This window comes from Oryzias melastigma, linkage group LG4, assembly GCF_002922805.2.
Source record: "Oryzias melastigma strain HK-1 linkage group LG4, ASM292280v2, whole genome shotgun sequence".
Classification (NCBI taxonomy): Eukaryota; Metazoa; Chordata; class Actinopteri; order Beloniformes; family Adrianichthyidae; genus Oryzias; species Oryzias melastigma.
The window spans coordinates 27,739,084-27,760,245 of record NC_050515.1 but is presented as its reverse complement, the minus strand read 5'-3'; the positions used below and the strand labels follow the sequence as shown (position 1 = coordinate 27,760,245).

The 21,162-nt window shown below is 42.9% G+C and overlaps 1 protein-coding gene across 10 annotated transcripts in view; it reads right to left on the bottom strand.

Annotated features, from left to right (window-relative positions):
- LOC112136792 (lethal(3)malignant brain tumor-like protein 4) overlaps positions 1-21,162 on the bottom strand; it is a 66,766-nt gene that overhangs the window by 9,576 nt on the left and 36,028 nt on the right. For 5 of the 10 annotated variants that reach the window (XR_002917422.2, XM_036211675.1, XM_024258690.2 and 2 more), the window contains 3 exons: positions 14,467-14,627; positions 14,245-14,307; positions 2,729-2,908 (listed from right to left, as the gene is read on the bottom strand). Coding sequence is in view for 7 of the 10 variants with exons in the window: in XM_036211675.1 (XP_036067568.1) it covers positions 2,729-2,908; positions 14,245-14,307; positions 14,467-14,627 (404 nt within the window). In the remaining 3 variants the exon portion in view is untranslated. Of the gene's footprint in view, positions 1-2,728; positions 2,909-6,542; positions 7,812-7,963; positions 8,164-11,228; positions 11,330-12,928; positions 14,164-14,244; positions 14,308-14,466; positions 14,628-21,162 lie in introns of those variants that run through there. The other 5 variants (XR_004947812.1, XR_004947811.1, XM_036211677.1 and 2 more) reach the window with 5 other exon arrangements.

Genomic DNA, 21,162 nt, shown 5'->3' with positions numbered 1-21,162 from the left:
AGGAGGTTTATGGATCCAGTGAATGAAGACATGAAGGTGGCTGGTGTTAGAGTGGAGGATGCTGAAGACAGGCTTAGATGGAGGAAACGGATTCGCTGTGGAGAACCCTGAAGGGAAAAGCCGAAAGGAAAAGAAGAATATCTTCAATAAAACATCCAATATGGGAAGATTATTCAAATTTGTATTTAGATTTGAGAATGATCTAAGAGAGGAAATAAAAATACAGTTCAGTAGAACGTTCATAAAAGAAATATTGTACATTTTTCTGTTGAAATAGGTAAGGTTATATTTATTTATTTATGTCAAATTGTGTTAAACAGCGTTCAGTTCTTTGGTTTCCTGGTGTAAATTAACCAGAAGTTGCGTATCATGCTAACGACCTGTCGCCATTTTGTCTGACGTCACAGTGAAGAGGGTGGATGAAGGGGATGGGAGAAGGGAAGAATCCGGATTGGGCCTAAAGCCTTGTTTCCACTGAGCGATCCGGTATGGTACGGTCTTTAAGGGGTAGTACGGTAAAGGCCTCGTGCAGTGGCTATAAAAGAATTTTAATTTAGAAAGTTAATGGAACTTGGAAAACGAATCTGATAAAAATATTCACTTAAAATGATCCAGCGCGATTTTATTGATCATTTTATGGTCGTGCACAGCTTTAAATTTGGGCGATAGGTGGTGATGGGCGGGGGCTGCGCGTGACGTCACTTCAGGGATCCCAGAGTGTAAACAACAATGGCGGACGGTTTGAGAAGCGACGTAGACCACGATTTAGCGGATATTTCTTTGGATGAAGGTGATGAGCCTTCATCAAACACGGGAATTTTAACGACACAGGGTTCGGAGGGTGTACAGCCCTACCAGTTTGAACCGGAGGTTTCCTCATCTGAGGATACAGGGGCTTCGGATGACGATGGTGAAAGCTCATACAGCGATGGCGGGGAGAAGACGATCAAACTTCACTATTTAGAGGAAGTAAAAGTGTAACAAGGTTTCCGTAGGTGAACCTGCGGAAGGATCATTACCGGAAAAAAAAAGGCGCCGCCGCTGCCGCGGAGTGTCCTTTGTCGTCCTCCCCCAGGGCTGAGGCGGACGGAGCCCCCCCGCCCGGGTCTGCTGCTGCTGCGGCAACGGGTGGGCTCGCTCCCCCGCCACCCTCTCGGCCTCCCTCGCCCGCGCGCAACCAACCCCCGCGCGGGTCTTCTGTCCAGACAGCCGGCGGGGTCCTCCTGCGCCCCGCGCGGAGGCCACTCACGACCCCGGGAGGGAGTAAAAACCCTTCGTGCGGGCTCGGCTGCCGGACGACTGTCCGGCGAACCCATGGCGCCCCCCCATGCTCGGCCCCGGGGCCTCGGAACCGCAAACCCCCCTCAGCGTGGCGCGGGGGCCTCACCCTGGAAGTCCGGCGCATGCCCGCCAGGTGCCCGTACACCCCCCACGTTCCTCCTCCGGAGGGCCGGGGAGGGCTCAAAGCCTCCCCCTGACCGGGGAGCGGCCCTCTCCTTTATTGAAACGGGAAATTCATGAAGGGAGACCCCCTTCTTCGGCACATTACTGCACCCAAATACCACACTCCTATTCACCATTATCCTGTTCGAATCCCCAAATCCACGGCAGTCCAAATTCTATTATGTTAAGTAATTCCATACCCAGAAAGTCATCACAACACTAGCGGATCTAGCTGTATGTTCCTGTGCTGACGTCACACGACCTATGACCTACTTATCGGTGGCTGCCCAAAATCTGAGCGACCGCGCTATCTTTGAACGCTTGAAGAGAGTGCACGGGGCCGCAGGTGACAAAATAATTATACGGGGGTTCATTTGTGACATAAATACTAATGTTTTATTGCAGTTTAAGAAAAATCACGATTTTCACCGTACGAGGCCTTTAACAAATTCAGAGAACCCTGTCTCACCCCCCAACCTCTGCGGCCAAAGAATGTTCGTTCTGATCCATACTCATAAAAAAAAACTTTTGATCATGCATTGTAAATATTTATTAAAGAACATTGGTGCATTGCTCGACATATTTTTTTTTTTCAGAACATTAGTCTGCATACTTTTCATGTGCCTTAAAAAAAATGTGTGCTTCCTTCTTCCTCAGTTAAGTTCGAGAGAGAATCTCTGTCCAGAATGTGATAGTATAATTTTTAATAAACACCTGCTCTGGATGATATCTATCTTCTGCAATTATTAGGAAATTTACGAGCTGCTTCTGAGTGAGCTGATGCCATTTCTCCATGCAGGCTCACTGTGTGTGCTTTTCAACTGTGCTCCTCCTCTGGGAAATTCTCGCAGGTCCCACTGCACCGTTGAAAGCAAAAACATTATACAGGTGTGTTGCGTCGTTTGAGGTTTTTTGACAAAACGCAGGAGTCACACGACTGGAAAAAAAGTGAAATCACAAATTAAGAAATGCGAATAAACTGTAGGAATTACTGTTGTTTGAAAGAAGATTGAAGGCAGCTAAGAAGAATACTGCCATAAAGAGGAAAAATAAACCACTAGCTTAGCACTTTACTGGTGCTTGCTAATGTCGTCATCACTTTCTATCAATCAACAGAGGCTCCTCCCCAACCGTTCAGTTTTTCTATGGACCTACAGCAGATGAGGGCCACCAAGAGGTACGGGCCAGAACTGTTTAATGGGTCCATTTAGCAATGGAAAATGCTCAAAATAACGGGCTGCACTGGACCGGACCGCTCAGTGGAAATGAGGCTTAAGTGTACTACCTTTTCGTGTGACTCTTCTTTCTGCATGGATGTGTTCTGTTTGGCTTGGTCCTCAATGAGTCCTGACGTCTTGCATTGATCCTCAGCAGACCACCTGTTGCAATCATCACCACAGACCAAGCGCTTTTTGGCCAGTTGGTTAAGCCACACCCACCTCACCTGCACTTCTTCAGTTGTTTCCTGTGACACACAGAAATTAGAGTATACAATAACAAAACCTGTACTTTTGTGCAGTTTAGACCAGATTACACGAGTGCCCCCGCCCCACCTCCACGACCACTACACACACACCTCATGGATCTGCTCTGTCCTTTAAAGACATTCTGCTACCAGGTCAACAGGGGAAAATCCCTACTCTTTAGCGTTTAAATTAATAGTAACAGAAATAATTAAAAAGTAGAGTAAACAAAAGGAGAGGCAAAAAGGAAATTCTTCTGAATGTTTTGAGGACAGCTCACTAACCTAATGACCCCCTGCTGCTGATCCGATTCATAGTGGATTTTGGTTCATTTAGAATGACTTGATTGAGGTAGCGGTTTTAGGCACGGGCAATACATGCAGCTGCATCTCAGCGCTAGAAGGAAAAAATAATCTGCGCAGCTATGATTGTCTACTACCTGTTATGTTTTGAACGGTCTGAAATCAGCGAATTGGTGCCCTCTGCTGGTGCAGGCGCCCCTGTCTGCAGAGCAGGAGACAGACAGGTGTGAAGAAAAAGGGAGGGGTGGAGGGGGCAGTTCAGCTTCGAGTCTCTCCTAAACGAAGAGGACGGATGAGGAAGGAGGGCGGGGTCTACTTTGTAGAATGTTTTCTTTTTTTGTGGGGAGGTGGAGGGTCTCGCCCCGGGAGTAATTCAGTGTAGAACAGCCACTGCTTGATTGGATCCCATTCACTGACCTACAATGGATCAGAAAAACTTTATCCTAAACTTCCATCAGTGTAACTCAGAGATAAATACCTGGTAATGAACAGTTTAGGTGAAGTTTTCCAGATTCTCTGCACTTCTTCAAGATAAATTAAATATGTGTACAAACTAGGGATGTCCCGATCCGGTCACATGATCGGAAATCGGCCCCGATTACGTAATTTAGGACTCGATCGGAATCGGCTGTCACATGCCGATCAGCGGCCCGATATTTTGTTTTCATCATACTGAAAAAGTGTTATATTTTAAGAATGCAACTTTATAAAATTCTTCCGGTTTGAATGACCAAAGACGACCATTTAAGAGTGGTCACGTGACCACAGACGTACACGTCACGACGTTTTACTGTCGTAAAATGCATCGGAATACGGCAATAACAGTTCGAAGGGGTAACATGTGCAAAAAAGATGTCGGCTGTATGGACTTTTTTCACCATTGACGAAAATGATACCGCAATTGCAAACTGCAACACGTGCAAGATGAAAGTTTCGAGGGGGGGTAAGGAAAAGGCTGCTTTTAACACGACAAATCTGATCCGACATCTAAAAAACAAACATCCACAACGTTACACGCAGTTCGCTAAGTCATCACAGCTACCCAGAACAACACAGCCCACGCTACTTCAGACACTCAAGAAAAAAGAGAAAATGCCGAGCGATGGTGAGAAGGCTCAAGCCATAATATCCAAGATTTACCAGATGATTGAGATAAGTGACCAACCATTCTGTTTTTGATTGTTTTTGTCGTTATTGTTTAAATATGTCATGCTGTTTACACAAAACTTGTGTTTATTACGTCTTGTGCAGACTAGATGGAACAGTAGCCTCTACATGCTACAGAGCCTAATGGAACAAAAACTGTGTTTATTCCACTGAACGCACACTACCAGCTGTTCTGACAGCTAACCTGTGGGATCTGATGAAGAAAGTTGCAGATGTGCTCTCCCCCTTTGAGGAGCTCACAAGGGAGGTGAGCAGAAAGGACGCAACTGTAGCGGATGGGATCCCTGCCATAACAGGTAATCGTATTTCTATTATATTGTTTAAAACAAACGGTCACACCATAATTCATTTATTTTTTAGTCCTCAGACGTATTTTAACTTGTGATGAGGAAGATGACCAGGGAATTAAAAGCATAAAGAAAACCCCCTTGGAGGCAGTGGAGAATCGCTTTGCTAGCATTGAAACTGAGCCCCTCTTCTACATTGCCACTTTACTTGATCCCAGATACAAAGATTGGTAAGTGCAGTGAAATATGGTAGACTATAAAAATGTTCATGCACAGTAAAGTCATTTTCAAATAGTTTTAACCAAGTAGATACTTTTAATTTATTTCTACTTTGTATTTTGATTAATGACTGGGTTTTTTAAGTGCATATAGTCAAAGCAATTATAAGGCTGTAACATGTGGCATGTCCTAAAACATTTATATATTTGTATTTTAATTTTTTAGCTTCTTCACAAAGTCAGCTAACCTGACCCTGGCAAAGGAACATCTCATCCAGGAGCTGGTGAACAAAGAGGAAAAAGCCAGGGCTGTTGTTTCAGAGGCAGCTGCCGGCCCTGACACCAAAGCACCACGGCTTGAGGTATGCAGCACCTTGGACAGTGCATTTCAGGAGATCTTGCAAGAAAGACAATCTGTGTCCCGGTCCGTGAGTAGTACGTCAGCTGAAGTACAGGTTTGCACCCACCTCTCTGAGCAAACCATCCCTAAAAGAGATGACTCACTTCGCTATTGGAAAGAACGTGTTCTTCAGTTCCCCTCCATGGCTGCACTTGCAGCCAAGTATCTCTCTGCCCCTTGCAGCTCTGTACAGAGTGAAAGGCTCTTCAGTTCTGTTTCCAATGTTCTTGATGAGAATCGGAACAGGCTCAAATCCGAAAATGTTGAAATGTTGGTTTTCATTAAAAAAAACATAAACTTTATCCTTTAAGCCACAAAGGGCTTTGCTTTATGACACTGTTGCACTTTTTGCTAATTTGTTTACATGCCGAATGGGCAATTTAAGTTCAGCTGCTTTAATTTAATTTAAATTTATGTTACATGTTTTATCTATTTTCAGTATTTTCACTAGTAAATGGTGAACAGTTTTTGTTGAAATGTTAATACTTGAATGTTCATATAAGATACTCAACAGAAGTTTTCTGTTATAGTGTTGCACTATTACTTGAGTGTTCAAGCTACCTCTAAGAGAAATATACTTCTTTAATGTTAAATAACAAAATAAAGATGTATAAAATTAAACTGAACAACATGCATCTTTTATTTTACATCTGTTCCCTTTTTAAAAATGTGTTATAAAAAAATCGGATCAGGACTCGGTATCGGCAGATCTTTAAATCTAGTGACTCGGAATCGGATCGGGGCCAAAAAAACCTGATCGGGACATCCCTAGTACAAACAAACACGTAAACAAGAATGAATGTCAAATCCATTCACATTTTAGTTAGATAAAGTTCAGTCCACTGTTGTTTTTACACATCAGAATAATCATTAGAAAATTCTATCAATCTAGATTGTCACATGACTTTGATCAATTCCAAGTGTTTCCACACATTGGACTGGAAAGGTTTAATATCCAATCCAAATTATATTTTCCAAAATCCATTATCAATTTACTTCATTTTTAAACAATTTTCAATTATATATATGTTGATTCAATTCTACCTTAGACTGACTGATCTGGTTGGAATATAGGCATAGAAATTATTTATCAGAATCAGCTTTATTGGCCAAGTACAGGATATATACTAGGAATTTGGTTCCAGTGACCTGTGCTCTTATGAAAAAAGATAAAATAATAATAATAATAATTATATAATAAGATAAAAATAAAAATATGAATATATATATATATATATATATATATATATATATATATATATATATATATATATATATATATACATACATCTGGAAAAAAGAAAGGGGGTGATAAAGATATACACAACAGTGTACTGGTGTAGTAGTTCCCATGATGTGTTCTGTACTCTGTGACTGATCAAGAGTTCATCAGAGTGACGGCTCGAGGGAAGAAGCTGTCTTTGTGGCGAGTGGTTTTTGTGCACAAAGTCCTGAACCTCCGTCCTGAGGGGAGGGGACTGAAAAGACAGTGACCTGGATGTGAAGGGTCTGTTGTGATTCTTCCAGCTCTCTTCCTGACCCTGGACCGGTACAGGTCCTGAATGGAGGGAAGGTTGGAGCCAGTAATCCTCTCAGCAGACCTGATGGTTCTTTGCAGTCTGACTCTGTCGGCTCTGGTTGCAGATCCGAACCAGACTGTGATGGATGTGGTCAGGATAGACTGGATTATTGCTGTGTAAAAGTTGATCAGCAGCTCCTGAGGCAGGTTGAACTTCTTCAGTTGCCGTAAGAAGTACAACCTCTGCTGGGCCTTCTTCCAGAGTGTGTTGATGTGTTGGGTCCATTTAAGGTCCTGTGAGATGGTGGACCCTAGGAACCTGTAGGAGTCTGTTTAGGGGACCGATCTCCTAAGAATTATGAGTGGGGGGTGGGAGTGGAGGGTTCTTCCTGAAGTCCACTGTCATCTCCACAGTCTTTTCTGGGTTCAGCTCTAGATGGTACTGGCTGCACCAGACAGCCAGCCGCTCCACTTCTCCTCTGTATGTGGACTCATCACCTTCCCGGATGAGTCAGATGAATGTGGTGTCGTCCGCAAACTTCAGAAGCTTCACTGAGGGGGCTCCTGAGGTACAGTAATTGGTGTAGAGCGAGAAGAGCAGTGGGGAAAGAACACACCCCTGGGGGGCGCCAGTGTTCAGAGTCCGGGTGCTGGATGTGATGCGACCCAGCTTAACCTGCTGCTTCCTGTCAGTCAGGAAGCTGGTGATCCACTGACAGGTGGATGGAGGATCAGTGAGCTGGGTCAGTTTGAGATGGAGGAGCTCAGGGACGATGGTATTAAAGGCAGAGCTAAAGTCCACAAACAGGATCCGTGCATAGGTCCCTGCGGAGTCAAGATGGTGCAGGATGTAGTGAAGAGCCATGTTCATCCGCTGACCTGTTTGCTCTGTAGGCAAACTGCAGGGGGTCTAGCAGAGGGTCAGTGATGTCCTTCAGGTGGCCCAGTACCAGGCACTCAAAGGACTTCATGACCACGGAGGTCAGGGCGACGGGTCTGTAGTCATTTAATCCTGTGACAGAAGATCAATTAATCGTTACATACCGAACACATATGTGGACTACAAGGTCTTTATTTGTCGGCAGAGAAATGTTGAAGTCAACTAGGAATATTGTCAGGCAGTACAAGGAATTCTTTTGGGATCTCCTAAACCTGCTGACATACCTTTTGTCGAGGAGGCAGTGGAGGGGACTCTAAGGTGGGGCTGTCCATCACTCAGAAAGAGGTAGTTAAAGAGCTTCTGGGAAGGCACCAGCGGCAGATGAAGTTCACCCGGAATACAGTACTTTAGTTTTCTGGAAACTGTGGGACTGTCTTTGCTGACAGGTCTCTGCAGGATTGCCTTTCAGTGATGGACAGTACCACTAGATTGACAGGCAGAGGTATAGGTTAGGTTCTTCTTTTTAAGAAGGAGGGCTGGATATATTCCAGCTACTGGGGAATCACTGGGAAAAACTATTCCAGGCTACAAAAAAGGAGAGTCCTACCAATAGTTGAGCCACAGATTCATAAACAACAGTATGATTTGTAGTGCGGTCATGAAGCAGTGGAACAACTTGAGACTCTCCACAGGGTTCTGAAGGGTTTGTGGGAAATCGCTTGATCAAGTCCCCCTGGTGTGGGGGTGGAGCAAAAGTTTTGTGACAAGTGCAGCCAGGGAGTTGTGACGGGGGCGGAGCCAGGAATTTGTGACCGGCTGGAGCCAAAGATTTGAGACTGGGGGGGAGCCAAAGATTTGTGACGGGGGCAAAACTAGAAAATTGTGAAGGTGGCGGAGAAAGGGATTTGTGACTGGGGCGGAGCCAGAAATTTGTGACAGTGGCGGAGACAGAAATTTATGATGGGGGCAGAGCCAAAGATTTTTGACAGAGGAGTGGCCAGGAATTTGTGACAGGGGTGTAGCCAAAGATTTGTGACGGGGCAGAGCAAAGAATCTTGTTACTGGGGTGGAGCCAGGAATTTTTTAATTTTGTAATTTGCCTATTTCTTTTTAACTGGAATTTTGTTAGTTGCATGTACTTATTGTAAAGACATGTTAGTATTGATATTTTATTTTAGTGTTGGAATGGGCGTTAAATGAACATATTGTGTTTTAAATTGTTAAAATGAAAAGATCTTTAAATAAAAATATATAATTGTTTTAAAAATATCTTTAAATGTATATATCATTGATTACCAAGGTGATATATTGATCATTCCAATCTTTTCAATATCGTGATACTATCGGTATCGTGAGTCAGGTATCATTAATCACATTGCATTGTGAGTTACCCTGAAATTCCAGCCCTAGTTTTGATAAGAAACATAAAACTTTTTTTTTATTATAGAAATGTTTGGCTAGTAGAAATCTAATATGGCAGGATAGACTGTTGATGTTCTAATCAGTCATAACTAAAAATGTACCAATCATTGGATTGAAGACAGCAACCATGAGCTTATTGTTCTCTGAAGTAGAGATCAGTATAGGGCATGTTCATTTACATTTTTAAATCAGGGAACTTTTTTTACTATCATCTTTTTTTTTATATAGTTATATTTATGTAGTATGTTTTTTTAGTTTGTATTATTGTACGTACTGATACCTGTTACTATGCTCCACATAACTGTGTTAAATGTGTTTATCCTGTTTTCAATTGTAATTGAAGTAAAATATGGCCGTTAACACGGACAAACAAAATTCAGTTGTGACTCTATGGGGTGGGGTCTCGTCCTGGGAGTAAGTCAGAGTAAAACCGCCACTGCTCGGGCATCTGTTTCAGATGTCTCCTGGACACCTCCTTGGGGAGAAGTTCAGGCATGGCAGAGACTGCAGAGAAGACCCAGGAGATGTAGTCCCTGTGCTGGAGAGACTACATCTCTTAGAAGTTCAGGGAACACATTGGGACTCCCCCAGAATTGCTGGGGGAACTACCCTGGTATGGGAAAGTACTTAGACTGCTACACCTGTGACCCAGATAAGTGGAAGAAAATGAATGCATGGCTACAGATGCAAATGTAGACACACCTAGACTGTGACACAAAGAGATATCTTGATTAGTGTAAATCATTTTAAAGATTATCTTCAAATACAGTTTTTGTTTTCTGCGGGAGCTAAAAATAAAAAGGAAATGCTTTCAAGTATCCACCCAAACGTGCTTCTAAGTAAACAGGAGTCTGACCACAATCAACCGAAGCAGACCTTCAGTCCCTAAGTGAACTGACTTTAGCATGAATTCCTGGATTATGTTATCTTTTTGTGGAGCACTCTTGAGGAAGAGAGACAAATGCAGCCAATCTCACCATATTTTCCATTCCACTCTGTTAATATATCAGGGGTGTCAAACTTCATCCCAAAGGGGGCCAAAATCCAACAAACACCTTAGATTGCGGGCCAAACAGGTTAAATACTTATTGAACACACTAAAAAAACTTTATTTTACATTTATAAAATGCCACTTTTTTAACATAAATATAAATGAAACTAAACAGAATATTATTCTAGAATAAATCAACATAAACCTTAAATAACTTTCAATATTTTGCTCTTTAGAAAAATATATTTTGTCAAAATTAGATTAGTTAAGAATGAGCGGAAGATAACATTGGGTCATTAATAACAATACAATGATGTGGAGGGCTGGATAGAATTACCCGGCGGGCCAGATCTGTCCCCCGACTTTGACTCTAGTGGCGTATACCATGCAAAATCAACTTCTTGAGCCTTTAAGTGTATTACAAAGTTCATTCCTCATCATAAACTACCCCAAAGGGGTATTTTGATCCAGTCACGCATTTCTGAGCATTCATCTACCTGCGCTCTGAGCATTAGCTCCTCCCAACCAACGAAAACAAGCAGGTTTTCACGAGCTGAAGTAGACAAGTAAGAACAGCTCCTTGCAGAAAGATGGCGCTGCCAGCACCGCTACCAGGCTAACACAAACACAGAGCTAGAGGGAGGCACCCACAGGGAGCAAAAGGCGGAGCCTCAGAGACTGGGGCATCGTATTTCCAGGCATGAAGATAGTTCATAAGAATACTCATATTTCATAAATAATGTGTTCTTTAGGGTGCCAAAAGTAAAGTATGATCATATATATGGATATAGTTCACTCTGAAAGGAAATCCTGCCATAGGCCCTTTAAAACTCTGTAAAATTACCTTTACCTTTGAACTATTTGACTTTAAACTTTCTTTTGAAGGAGACCTGTGCAAGACATTAACAATAAAAAATCCAGTTGAACTTCTAATTCTGAGTCGTTGGTCTGCTGAACACAAAGAAGGGGAGCAAATCGGAGAAACATCAGTGCAGATACAGAAAGACGCAGACATTAATGCAAGCACACACAGAAACACACTCAGCTGCATTTAGCAGCATCACTCTTCTGTTTCCAGTGTTGAGGCTTAGAACTTGAAGCTATAATCCCTGCAACAACAGATGGCATGTTCTTACATCTGCTTCATGTTCCTCCTCATTGTAGTCTCCACCAACGCTTCCTCTCGCGTCGCGTCCTGCTGCAAGCTCTGCAGCCTAAGCTCCTGCAGCAGCACCCACTGAGACTCCTCCCATAATGAGAGAGAGAGAGAGAGAGAGAAAGAGAGAGAGAGAGAGAAAGAGAGAGAGAGACAGGTTCTTCCCCATGAAAACTTGATCTATTTTCTGAATTGTGCAACATTTTTTCTACAAATTACACCACGCAACGGCAAGGCTGTTTTTACAACTAAGGTTTTTGATTCAATGATAAGGAATAATATCTTGATTTGAAAGACCTGACTGCCAGAAAATGTTAATACAAATAAGTCAAGTCAGGTTATTTCTGAAGTATCAATTCCCAACTGGGGACTACCTAAAAAAAGCAGGAGGTTTTCCGTGTAATGCTTAAACTGACAAAAGCAAAAGGCGACTGAGGAGAGGAAAAATTGAATTGAATAGAATGCCTTTTTTGTCATTGTATCTGTTATAATGAAATTCAGGTACAGCTCACTTCAATGTGGACTGAGGTATACAATACAGAAAGAGGATCAACAAATGTGTGAGAAATGAGGTGAGGAAATAAAGTGAACAGTATCAAGCAGATGTGCAATAGTTGCATGGGAATGTGTAAGTCTCAGTCAGACCTCTCAGTCTGTTTGTCCTGGCCGGTACGGCCTTGTACCATCTGCCAGAAGGCAGCAGTTTGAAGGATGTGATCCTTTAGGATGTTTTAGGCTCTGGCGAGGCAGTGGGAGGTGTAGATGGAGGTCATTGTTTGGGAGAGAGCAGCAGATGATTTTCTGGGCTGTTCATCACCTTCTGCGGTCTCTTCCTGTCAGCCGCCGTGCAGCTGGAGAGCCAAACTGACACAGCGTAAGTCAGCAGGCTCTCAGTGGAGGAGCGATAGAAGATCACCAGCAGCTTTCGGTGGATTTGTTGCTTCCTGAGCAGCCCAGGATGAGGATTTCCTTGGCTTTGGAGGCGTTCAGTGCCAGGTTGTTTGATGCACTCCACTCTCCAAGTTTCCGGACTTCTTCCCAGTAGGCCGTCTCATTTCCCCCCGGTTATCAGCCCCACCACCGTGGTGTCATCCGCAAACTTGATGATGAGGTTCTCGGGGTGACTGGGACTGCAGTCAGACATGTAGAGTGAGTATAGTAGTGGGCTCAGCACACAGCCCTAGGGGAGCCGATGCTGAGAGTTCGGACGGACGAGAGGTGTTGACCCAGTTTCACCTGTTGGGGTCAGTTGGCGAGAAAGTCCTTCATCCATGAGCAGGTTGATGGTGAGAGCCCCAGGTTTGGTTAGTTTGGGAATCAGGATGTCTGGTTTTATTGTGTTGAAGGCTGAACTGTAGTCAACAAAAAAATCCTTCTACATAAAAAAACTTCCAGCAGAACTAGAAGAACCAAGATCTGGCTTCCCTACTGGAATGATGAGAAAAAGACAAATAAAAACACTGGAAGAAGATCAGAGTGTGAAGATCTGCGGTTTCAGACTAACTATGACTGCTGGACCCCCAAGTCTTTAAGAAAAGTTTTACATCAACACCAGGGAGACATTTCATCCTATAACCAATACTTTTTAGGTTTGTCATCATCACTTAAAAGCTCTCTTGTTCTTCCTTTCTTCAAGTCCTGAAAACCTCCTGAAGTTCTGAAGAAATTAAAAGGAGCAGCTCAGAGATAGGATCATAAACTTTATTGATCTGATCAAACACAGAAAGGAAACAAAGAGACAGAATATCAGCTGACCAAAAGTGCACATCAGTTGTGCTCATAAAAACCTGAGGAACCTGAACCTGTAAATAGAAACAGAGTATATAAACATCCCTCCAGGATGTTTTCCTGTTGTTTAACCAGCTCAGATGGTGGCTTAATAAAGGAGATGGCATCAAAGGGGTATTAGCTGTTATGTAAGAACAGCACCAGCTCCAACTACAAATCTAGATTGAAAACTGACCTCAAAAATAGTTTTATGTGGACATACAGTTGTTAAATGGAAACAAGATGTAAAACGATTCAACATGTCAAAGGGCCAATCACAGCAGAGTCGATTCAAGTATTTTTGAAAAATCCTGTCAGGAGAAGGTGGCAAAAGGCTAGAGCCACATCATGACATCATCAGTTCAAATGTGGACAGTCATCTGTTCATCTCAACCTCGTGTCAACAAACCTAGTTAACATCGGAACTTTTGTCACAACTTTTCACAAAAGCTACAGCAACATCAGGCGTTTCAGGCCGCAACAATCATAAAAATCTGCACAAAATCTTGGAGGGTCTGAACAATCGTTTTGAAACTGTATTGACTTGAATCCAATTTAAAGCTTTACTTATTTTTATTAGGTAGATAAAGTTTGGATTTATTAACTAAGGCATTTTATCACAACTACTTCTGTAATAATATCAAAACATCAATGTATTACTTACATGCTGCATCCACCATGATGATCCACCAAATGTTTCCCATCACAAGTTGTGTCATTTAAAATCTTTTTAGCAAATCTGTCAAGCTGTTGTAGTTTGACACTTTTTAAATCAAACTAGCTCAAACAACGAACAGATAAAAATCAATCCTATTTTGGTAGGATAACAAAATGGGAATAATTATGACTGTATGAAGGAGGGGTCAGATTATAAACGAGTCTGAATTGGTTTAGTCCAGATGTCATTAAGAAACAGGTCAGGTGTTAGAAAACTGGATGTAAGATTGGCTTTTATTCCCAAGTTGTGATTGAATAATTTCCTGAGCCTGCAACTGGCTTTTCTCCCCAGCCTGTGATTGGCTATTGTCCTCAGCATGTCTGAACATCAGAATGGAGTTGTAGATCTTGAGGGCAGGACCAAGCTTGATAGACATTATCCTGACTATGTCTCTTTGAGTGAGCAGCAGGAAAGCCCGCCCATCTATTTGCTAGACAGAAGTAATAACCAATTAGAACATGGGTGTGTTAAAGATGAAATTCAATCCAGCGCAGTATTTAGATCTTCTCACCTCATCACGAAACTGTTTGGCTTGTTCCTCACAGCCAAGAAGAGACTCAATAAAGTCTGACACCTAGAAAACAGTAAGATCATTCAGACTTACATCCCAAATTCATGATTTCAATCATCCCCATTAACCATTCCAACAATTGTTTTAAAAATATTTTTCAGCCATTACCATCACAAAACAAGGATTTTCAACCATCTCCTTTGAAAAACAGTGTATTCTCACCTGCTGGACACTCCAGTGCTGAACAATCTCTGGATGGACGCCAGCAACACAGGGCAGTAGTTTCCGGTGCTGCTCCCAGCAGAGCGATAGGTCACGACAAGGCTGTGGCGACATGGCTGACAAGAAGACGGACTGGTGAAGGGCAGCCTGAAGACTGGAGCCTACCGAAACAAACTGCCACAGAGTCAGCAAGATTGACACACGTAAGCAAACAAACCTAAAACAAACATAACAATTTAGTGACTTAACTGGTAGAGCTAAGCAATAACCCTTCTGAAGCATTCACACCAAACACAGCAGGCGTGGTGGAGGCGTCAAGTCTCAATGTTAAGACAATGTAAAGACACAATCTACTGTGGTGCGATTTCGGCGGCAAACTTGATGCAGCGTGTCATCCAACCAGGAACCCAGCTTTGGGCATGTGACGTTTTCAGCGACTTCATCAAAGAGTAGAAGTAAACATTCAAGATGGTGGCTCAATGCAAGGATTTTCCTCATGATCTTTCATTCATTTTCTTGACCCGCGGGGGCTGGTAGGTCCCTGAAAACTGTCCCAGTAACTGTTGGTTGAAGCTGGGATACAGCCTGGACAGATGGTCAGCCCATCACAGAGCTCAATGAGCTGGATGGACAGCTACGCTAGCCAGCCACCCGGTGATAGCTTAGTGAGCTAGTGAGCTCTGCTCCCCCGGCTCTAGCAGAGCTGATAGCGGTCACCGCCGCTCAGGCTCCGGCAGAGCTGATAGCAAGCAGGTCTAGCAAGGTCTACTGTTCAGGATACGGGTCCCTGGACAGCAGAGCACGCTCTGCCTTCCCAGCAGCCCGAATATCTGCAGCGAGTGCTGTTGTAGTGAGCGGGATCACTCTAGGTTCATGGATTAGGATGTTTTTATATTTTCATCAGGAAAATAATAAAAAGATCCCCCAGTTTCATTTTTAATCCCCCCCCTCTATGGTTAAAGCTCAAACTGGACCACAGACACACAGAAATAACGTTTAAAACGGTCTTCAGGTGCAGCTTTCGCTGGACAAGTGAAGTACACAGAACCCAGAGAGACTGAAAGATCTAGTGAAAACAAACACAGCGATGTTGCTGGTGTCTCTGTAAAGCTCTCCAAAAAATATAAACCAAGCTACTCACTAAACAAAATACATGATGTGACAACGAATTAATTCCAGAAAAACTTCAGCGGTTGCTCCGCGGCAGGAGCGTCGAGGCATTGAGCATGAAATTTGACAGGGGTCAAAAGAGAGACGCCTTGGCGACCAGACCAACATATCCTAGCAATACAACTCCAAGCTTAGAAACCATAAAAAAAGAAGATTCATTATTACCAAGACTGAACTATCTGAAAGACAAAAAAACTTGGACTTTACCAAAAAAATGACCCACTTTAGCTGCCAGAAAGACATGCCTCAGGCACCAGACAGACACGCACGCTAGAACTGGAAAATCAAATACAGCCATACTGGAACACTTAAGCAACCAAAATAATAGTCATTAGCAACTAAATTGACATGTTTTACCAATCTAAATTCTTATTGACAAAAATGGCACATCTTAACAACCTGTCTGACAATAAAATCTTGGCAAAAAGATCAACTCATCTTATTAAGCAAACTGACGAACTTTCACGACCGCCATAGTAAAAACCTTAGTATTCAAACTAATACCAACGCAACAACACTAATACACCACAATAATCACAAAGACAAACCACATTGACAACCAGATAGACAGACCCTTGTCAACGGTAACAAACTTTAGAAACCAAAAATCAAAGTCTATCAGGAACCCTGCTTTTTCTTTAAAAATAAAAAAAAAAACTCGACACATAAAAAAAAAAAAAAAAAGAAGTTTATTGTGCTTTATTTGGTCTCTTTTGGTCAGAAGGCAGCATTTTATCTTCTTTACACAAGGTTTATCAGATTTTTTCAAGCATGGCCTCAACTGTGTCTAGAAAATGTTGAAAACGTTACGCAGACCCTGTGTTTAGGCTTTTCTATTTCATGTGCGCTTCCCCTTTAAGAAGTGTTTTTCTGGCCAAGTCAAGTGTTTGTGTACTGCCCCTTTAAGAAGCACTGTAGCACATAACGCTCAGAGCACGAGCGCTGAGCCGAAGCAGCAGCGGTTGGCCATTGAGTCAGCGGGTCAGATGTTTGTACGACAGTTTGTCTTTTTTCGGATGGGTAAAAAGTTCAGAAAGGCATTCCCTGTAAGTACATGATTTATTGAGATATTTGTAAATAGAAATTATTTGGAATTTGTACATTTCTATATTGTCATTTTCAGTTTCACACCTGCCATATAAATGGAAGCAAACCCAGTGCGGCGTCTGTGGTTCCTTCTGTGGAGGTGTTAATCTTACTGGATAACGGGAAAGGCTCCCATGAGTCCAGCACAGTGAAAAGGGAGACCGTTGAACGAACTTTTCAACCTCCGGCTGCGATCCCTGTTCCAGGATCAGCCCATCAAACGTGCAAGTATCAAGTTGATTTAAAGACACAGCACATCAACACAAACTATGGATGAAGTCGAACTTGAAGTAAGATCTGTGGCTTCACGTTCAAGTAGATCTTCAGCATCTAGCGTAGCATTAGCCGCGGCTACAGCGCGCGCCAAAGCAGAAGCCGCACAGGCCAGAGCTGTATTTGCAAAGAAAGAAATAGAGATTAAACTGGAAAAAGCCAGACTAGAAGAAACACTTCATGCATTGGAAAAGGAAAGTGAAGCACGAGCGGCAACTGTAGAAGCAGAAGTAATGGAAGCTGCAGTTGCTAGTTTGGAAACAGCCGATCGTTCAAGCAATTTGTTCCCAACAATAAATGTGCAGGAGCGGACGGCTCAATACGTAAAAAATCACACACAGTGAAGAACGGAGTGAAATAACAACAAAGGACTTTAGACAAAACAAAAGCATACACAGAGCCTGTGTGACAACATTTGAAACACCCCAAGAAAATGCGTCGACAGATTCTAAAGATTTTTGGTCCTCGAAACCTCCCCACATCAGTGATTTAACGACAAATCAACATTCCCCAGACAGGCTACAGCACAGTAACAGTCTTACCCCCAATTTCAACAGAAACAGGTCATGTGTTAATGATTGCCATGTTACGCCCTCTGCTGGCCATTCTAATGACACAAATGAGCTGGCAAAGTTTCTTGTAAAAAGTCAGCTTTTATCATCTGAGCTCAACAGATTTGACGACAAAGCAGAAAATTACTTGTCTTGGAAATCGTCATTCATTAACACCACAGAAACTCTCGATCTTCGGGCAGGAGAAGACATAGATCTACTCATTAAATCATTGGGCCCAGAGTCAGCTAAACATGCACGTCGCATTAAAGCAGTAAACACACGGAAACCACCATATGCTTTGCAGCATATTTGGGACAGACTAGAAGAGACCTTACGGCTCACCAGAAGCTATAGAGGGCACTCTTTTTGCTAAACTTGAACAATTTCCAAAAATGGGTCCAAAAGACAATCACAAACTAGGGGAAAGTCATGCTCCAAAATATGTTTGGTCAACGTGTACCCACCAAATGACCCCAACAATAGCAAAAGAATGTACGCAATGTTGGATGACCAGAGCAACTTGTCTTTAGAAAGGTCTGAGTTTTTTGAAATGTTCAAAATCAACAGTTTTGCAGCGCCCTACACTCTGCAGACCTGTGCTGGTGTAGGTGTAACAGCAGGTCGAAGAGCTTCTGGTTATGTTGTCCAGCCAATAGACGGTGTACCCGCAATACTACTGCCAACATTGATCGAGTGTAACATGATACCAAACAAAAGAAGTGAAATTCCCACTCTAGCTGCTGCACAAGGTCATTACCACCTTGAACATATTGCATATAAAATACCACCACTTGATAACAGCGCAGAAATCTTTCTATTACTTGGAAGAGATGTGTTAAGGGTCCACAAAGTCCGAAGTCAGATCAATGGCCCACACAACGCACCATTTGCACAGAAACTTGATTTAGATTGGGTGATAGTTGGAGATGTGTGTTTGGGCAGCACACACAAGCCTTCAGAAGTCACCAGTCTAAAGACTTACGTCCTGACAAATGAGAGAACCACCTATTTCCCTCCCCGCGACAACCACTTCACTGTCAAGTCACAACCCAGTTTAACAGGCCGACTGCTACCTCAGAGTTTCATGAACAAAAAACAAAGTGCAGACAATCTAACCATAGAAAGCAATGTTTTCCATCAGACCAACAATGACAACAAGCTTGCACCTTCCATGGAGGACCTGCTTTTTCTGAAAATTATGGATGAAGAGTGCAAACAAAATGAAACAGGAAGCTGGGTAGCCCCACTACCTTTTTGTCAACCAAGAAAAATACTGCCAAACAACCATCAATATGCAGTCAGCTGCACACTTAACAAAAACCCTGAAATGCAGTCCCACTTCTTAAACTTTATGCAAAGGATGTTAGATAGCGCTCATGCTGAGCTTGCACCTCCAGTACAGGAGAGCAAAGAATACTGGTAGTTGCCCTTTTTTGGAGTATACCATCCCAAGAAGCCGTCACAAATTAGGGTGGTTTTTGATTCAAGCGCACAGTTTGCAGATGCCTCACTTAATGAAGTACTACTTACAGGTCCTAATCTAACTAACAGTCTGTTTGGCGTGCTAGTGAGGTTTAGAAAGCACGAAGTTGCCGTAACTGCTGACATTCAGCAGATGTTTTGCTGCTTTTTGGTAAACGAAGATTGCAGGGATGTCCTGAGATTTGTGTGGTACAAGGCAAGGCAAGGCAAAGCAAGCTTATTTGTATAGCACATTTAATGTACAGAGACAATTCAAAATGCTTTACATAAAACATTAAAAGAAACAATCAAAAGAAATAGTAAAAATGTGATCATTAAAATAAAATTAAAAGAAAGTAAAAAGATTGTAATTTAAAACCAGCATAGATAGACAGTGCGGACGTAAACTTTTGAATACATATTAATCAAATGCAACTGAGAACAGGTGAGTCTTTAACCTGGATTTAAATACACTGAGTGTTTCAGCAGATCTAATGTTTTCTGGAAGTCTGTTCCAGATCTGTGGAGCATAGAAGCTGAATGCAGCTTCTCCATGTTTAGTTCTGACTCTAGGAACTGATAAAAGACCGGATCCAGATGACCGGAGAGGTCTGGCTGGTACATACTGGGTCAGGAGGTCAGTCATGTATTTTGGTGCTAAACCCTTCAGAGCTTTATAAACCAGTAACAGAACCCTAAAGTCTATCCTCTGACAGACAGGTAACCAGTGTAAAGACCTCAGAACTGGACTGATGTGGTCTACTTTCTTGGTCCTTGTGAGAACCCGAGCAGCAGAGTTCTGAATAAGCTGCAGTTTCCTGATGGATTTTTTTGGTAGTCCTGTAAAAACATCCATCCATCCATCTTCTTGACCGCTTCTTCCCTTTCGGGGTCGCGGGGTGCCGGAGCCTATCCCGGCTACTGAAGGGCGAAGGCGGGGTACACCCTGGACAGGTCGCCAGTCTGTCGCAGGGCCTCAATCACACACACATTCACTCTCACATTCACACCTAGGGACAATTTAGAGTCACCAATTAACCTATGAAGCATGTTTTTGGACGGTGGGAGGAAGCCGGAGTCCCCGGTGAAAACCCACGCATGCACGGGGAGAACATGCAAACTCCACACAGAAAGGTCCCAGCTGGGATTCGAACCGGGGCCTTCTCGCTGAGAGGCAAGAGCGCTAACCACTTGCGCCACCGTGCAGCCCGGAGAACATGCAAACTCCACACAGAAAGGTCCCAGCCGGGAGTCGAACCGGGGCCTTCTCGCTGTGAGGCAAGAGCGCTAACCACTGCGCCACCGTGCAGCCTAAAAATAAGCTTTAGGTGGGATTTGAACCGGCTATCTCTTGGTTACAAGACTGCGGGTTTAACCGCTAAGCCAACCAGAAACCGGCCTGTAAAAACACTGTTACAGTAATCAAGTCGACTAAAGATGAACGCATGCACTAGTTTCTCCAGGTCCTGCTTAGACATCAGATCTTTAATCCTTGAGATATTTTTGAGATGATAATAGGCTGATTTAGTGACTGCCTTAATGTGTTTATCAAAATTTAGGTCTGTGTCTATCACTACACCCAAGTTTCTGGCCTGGTTGGTAGTTTTTAGTTGAATAGATTGAAGCTCTGTAGTGACGTCCAACCTTTTTTCTTTAGCCCCAAAGACAATAACCTCAGTTTTGTTTTTGTTTAATTGAAGTAAGTTGTGACACATCCAGTCATTAATGTCCTCAATGCATTTACCAAGAGCCTGTACAGGGCCTCGGTCTCCTGGTGTCAGTCTAATATATATCTGTGTGTCATCTGCATAGCTATGGTAACTAATGTTGTTGTTCTTTATAACCTGGGCCAGTGGGAGCATGTAGATGTTAAATAGAAGTGGTCCCAGGATGGAGCCTTGGGGCACTCCACATGTAATTTCTGTTGACTCAGAAGTGAAGTTACCAATTGACACAAAATATTTCCTGTTTTCTAAGTACGTTTTGAACCAGTTTAGTACTGGCCCACTGAGACCCACCCAGTTTTCCAGTCGTCTGAGTAGTATTGCATGGTCAACTGTATCAAACGCAGCACTGAGATCCAGTAAAAACTAGCACTGACATATTTCCACTGTCTGTATTTAAACATATGTCATTAGTCACTTTGGTCAGA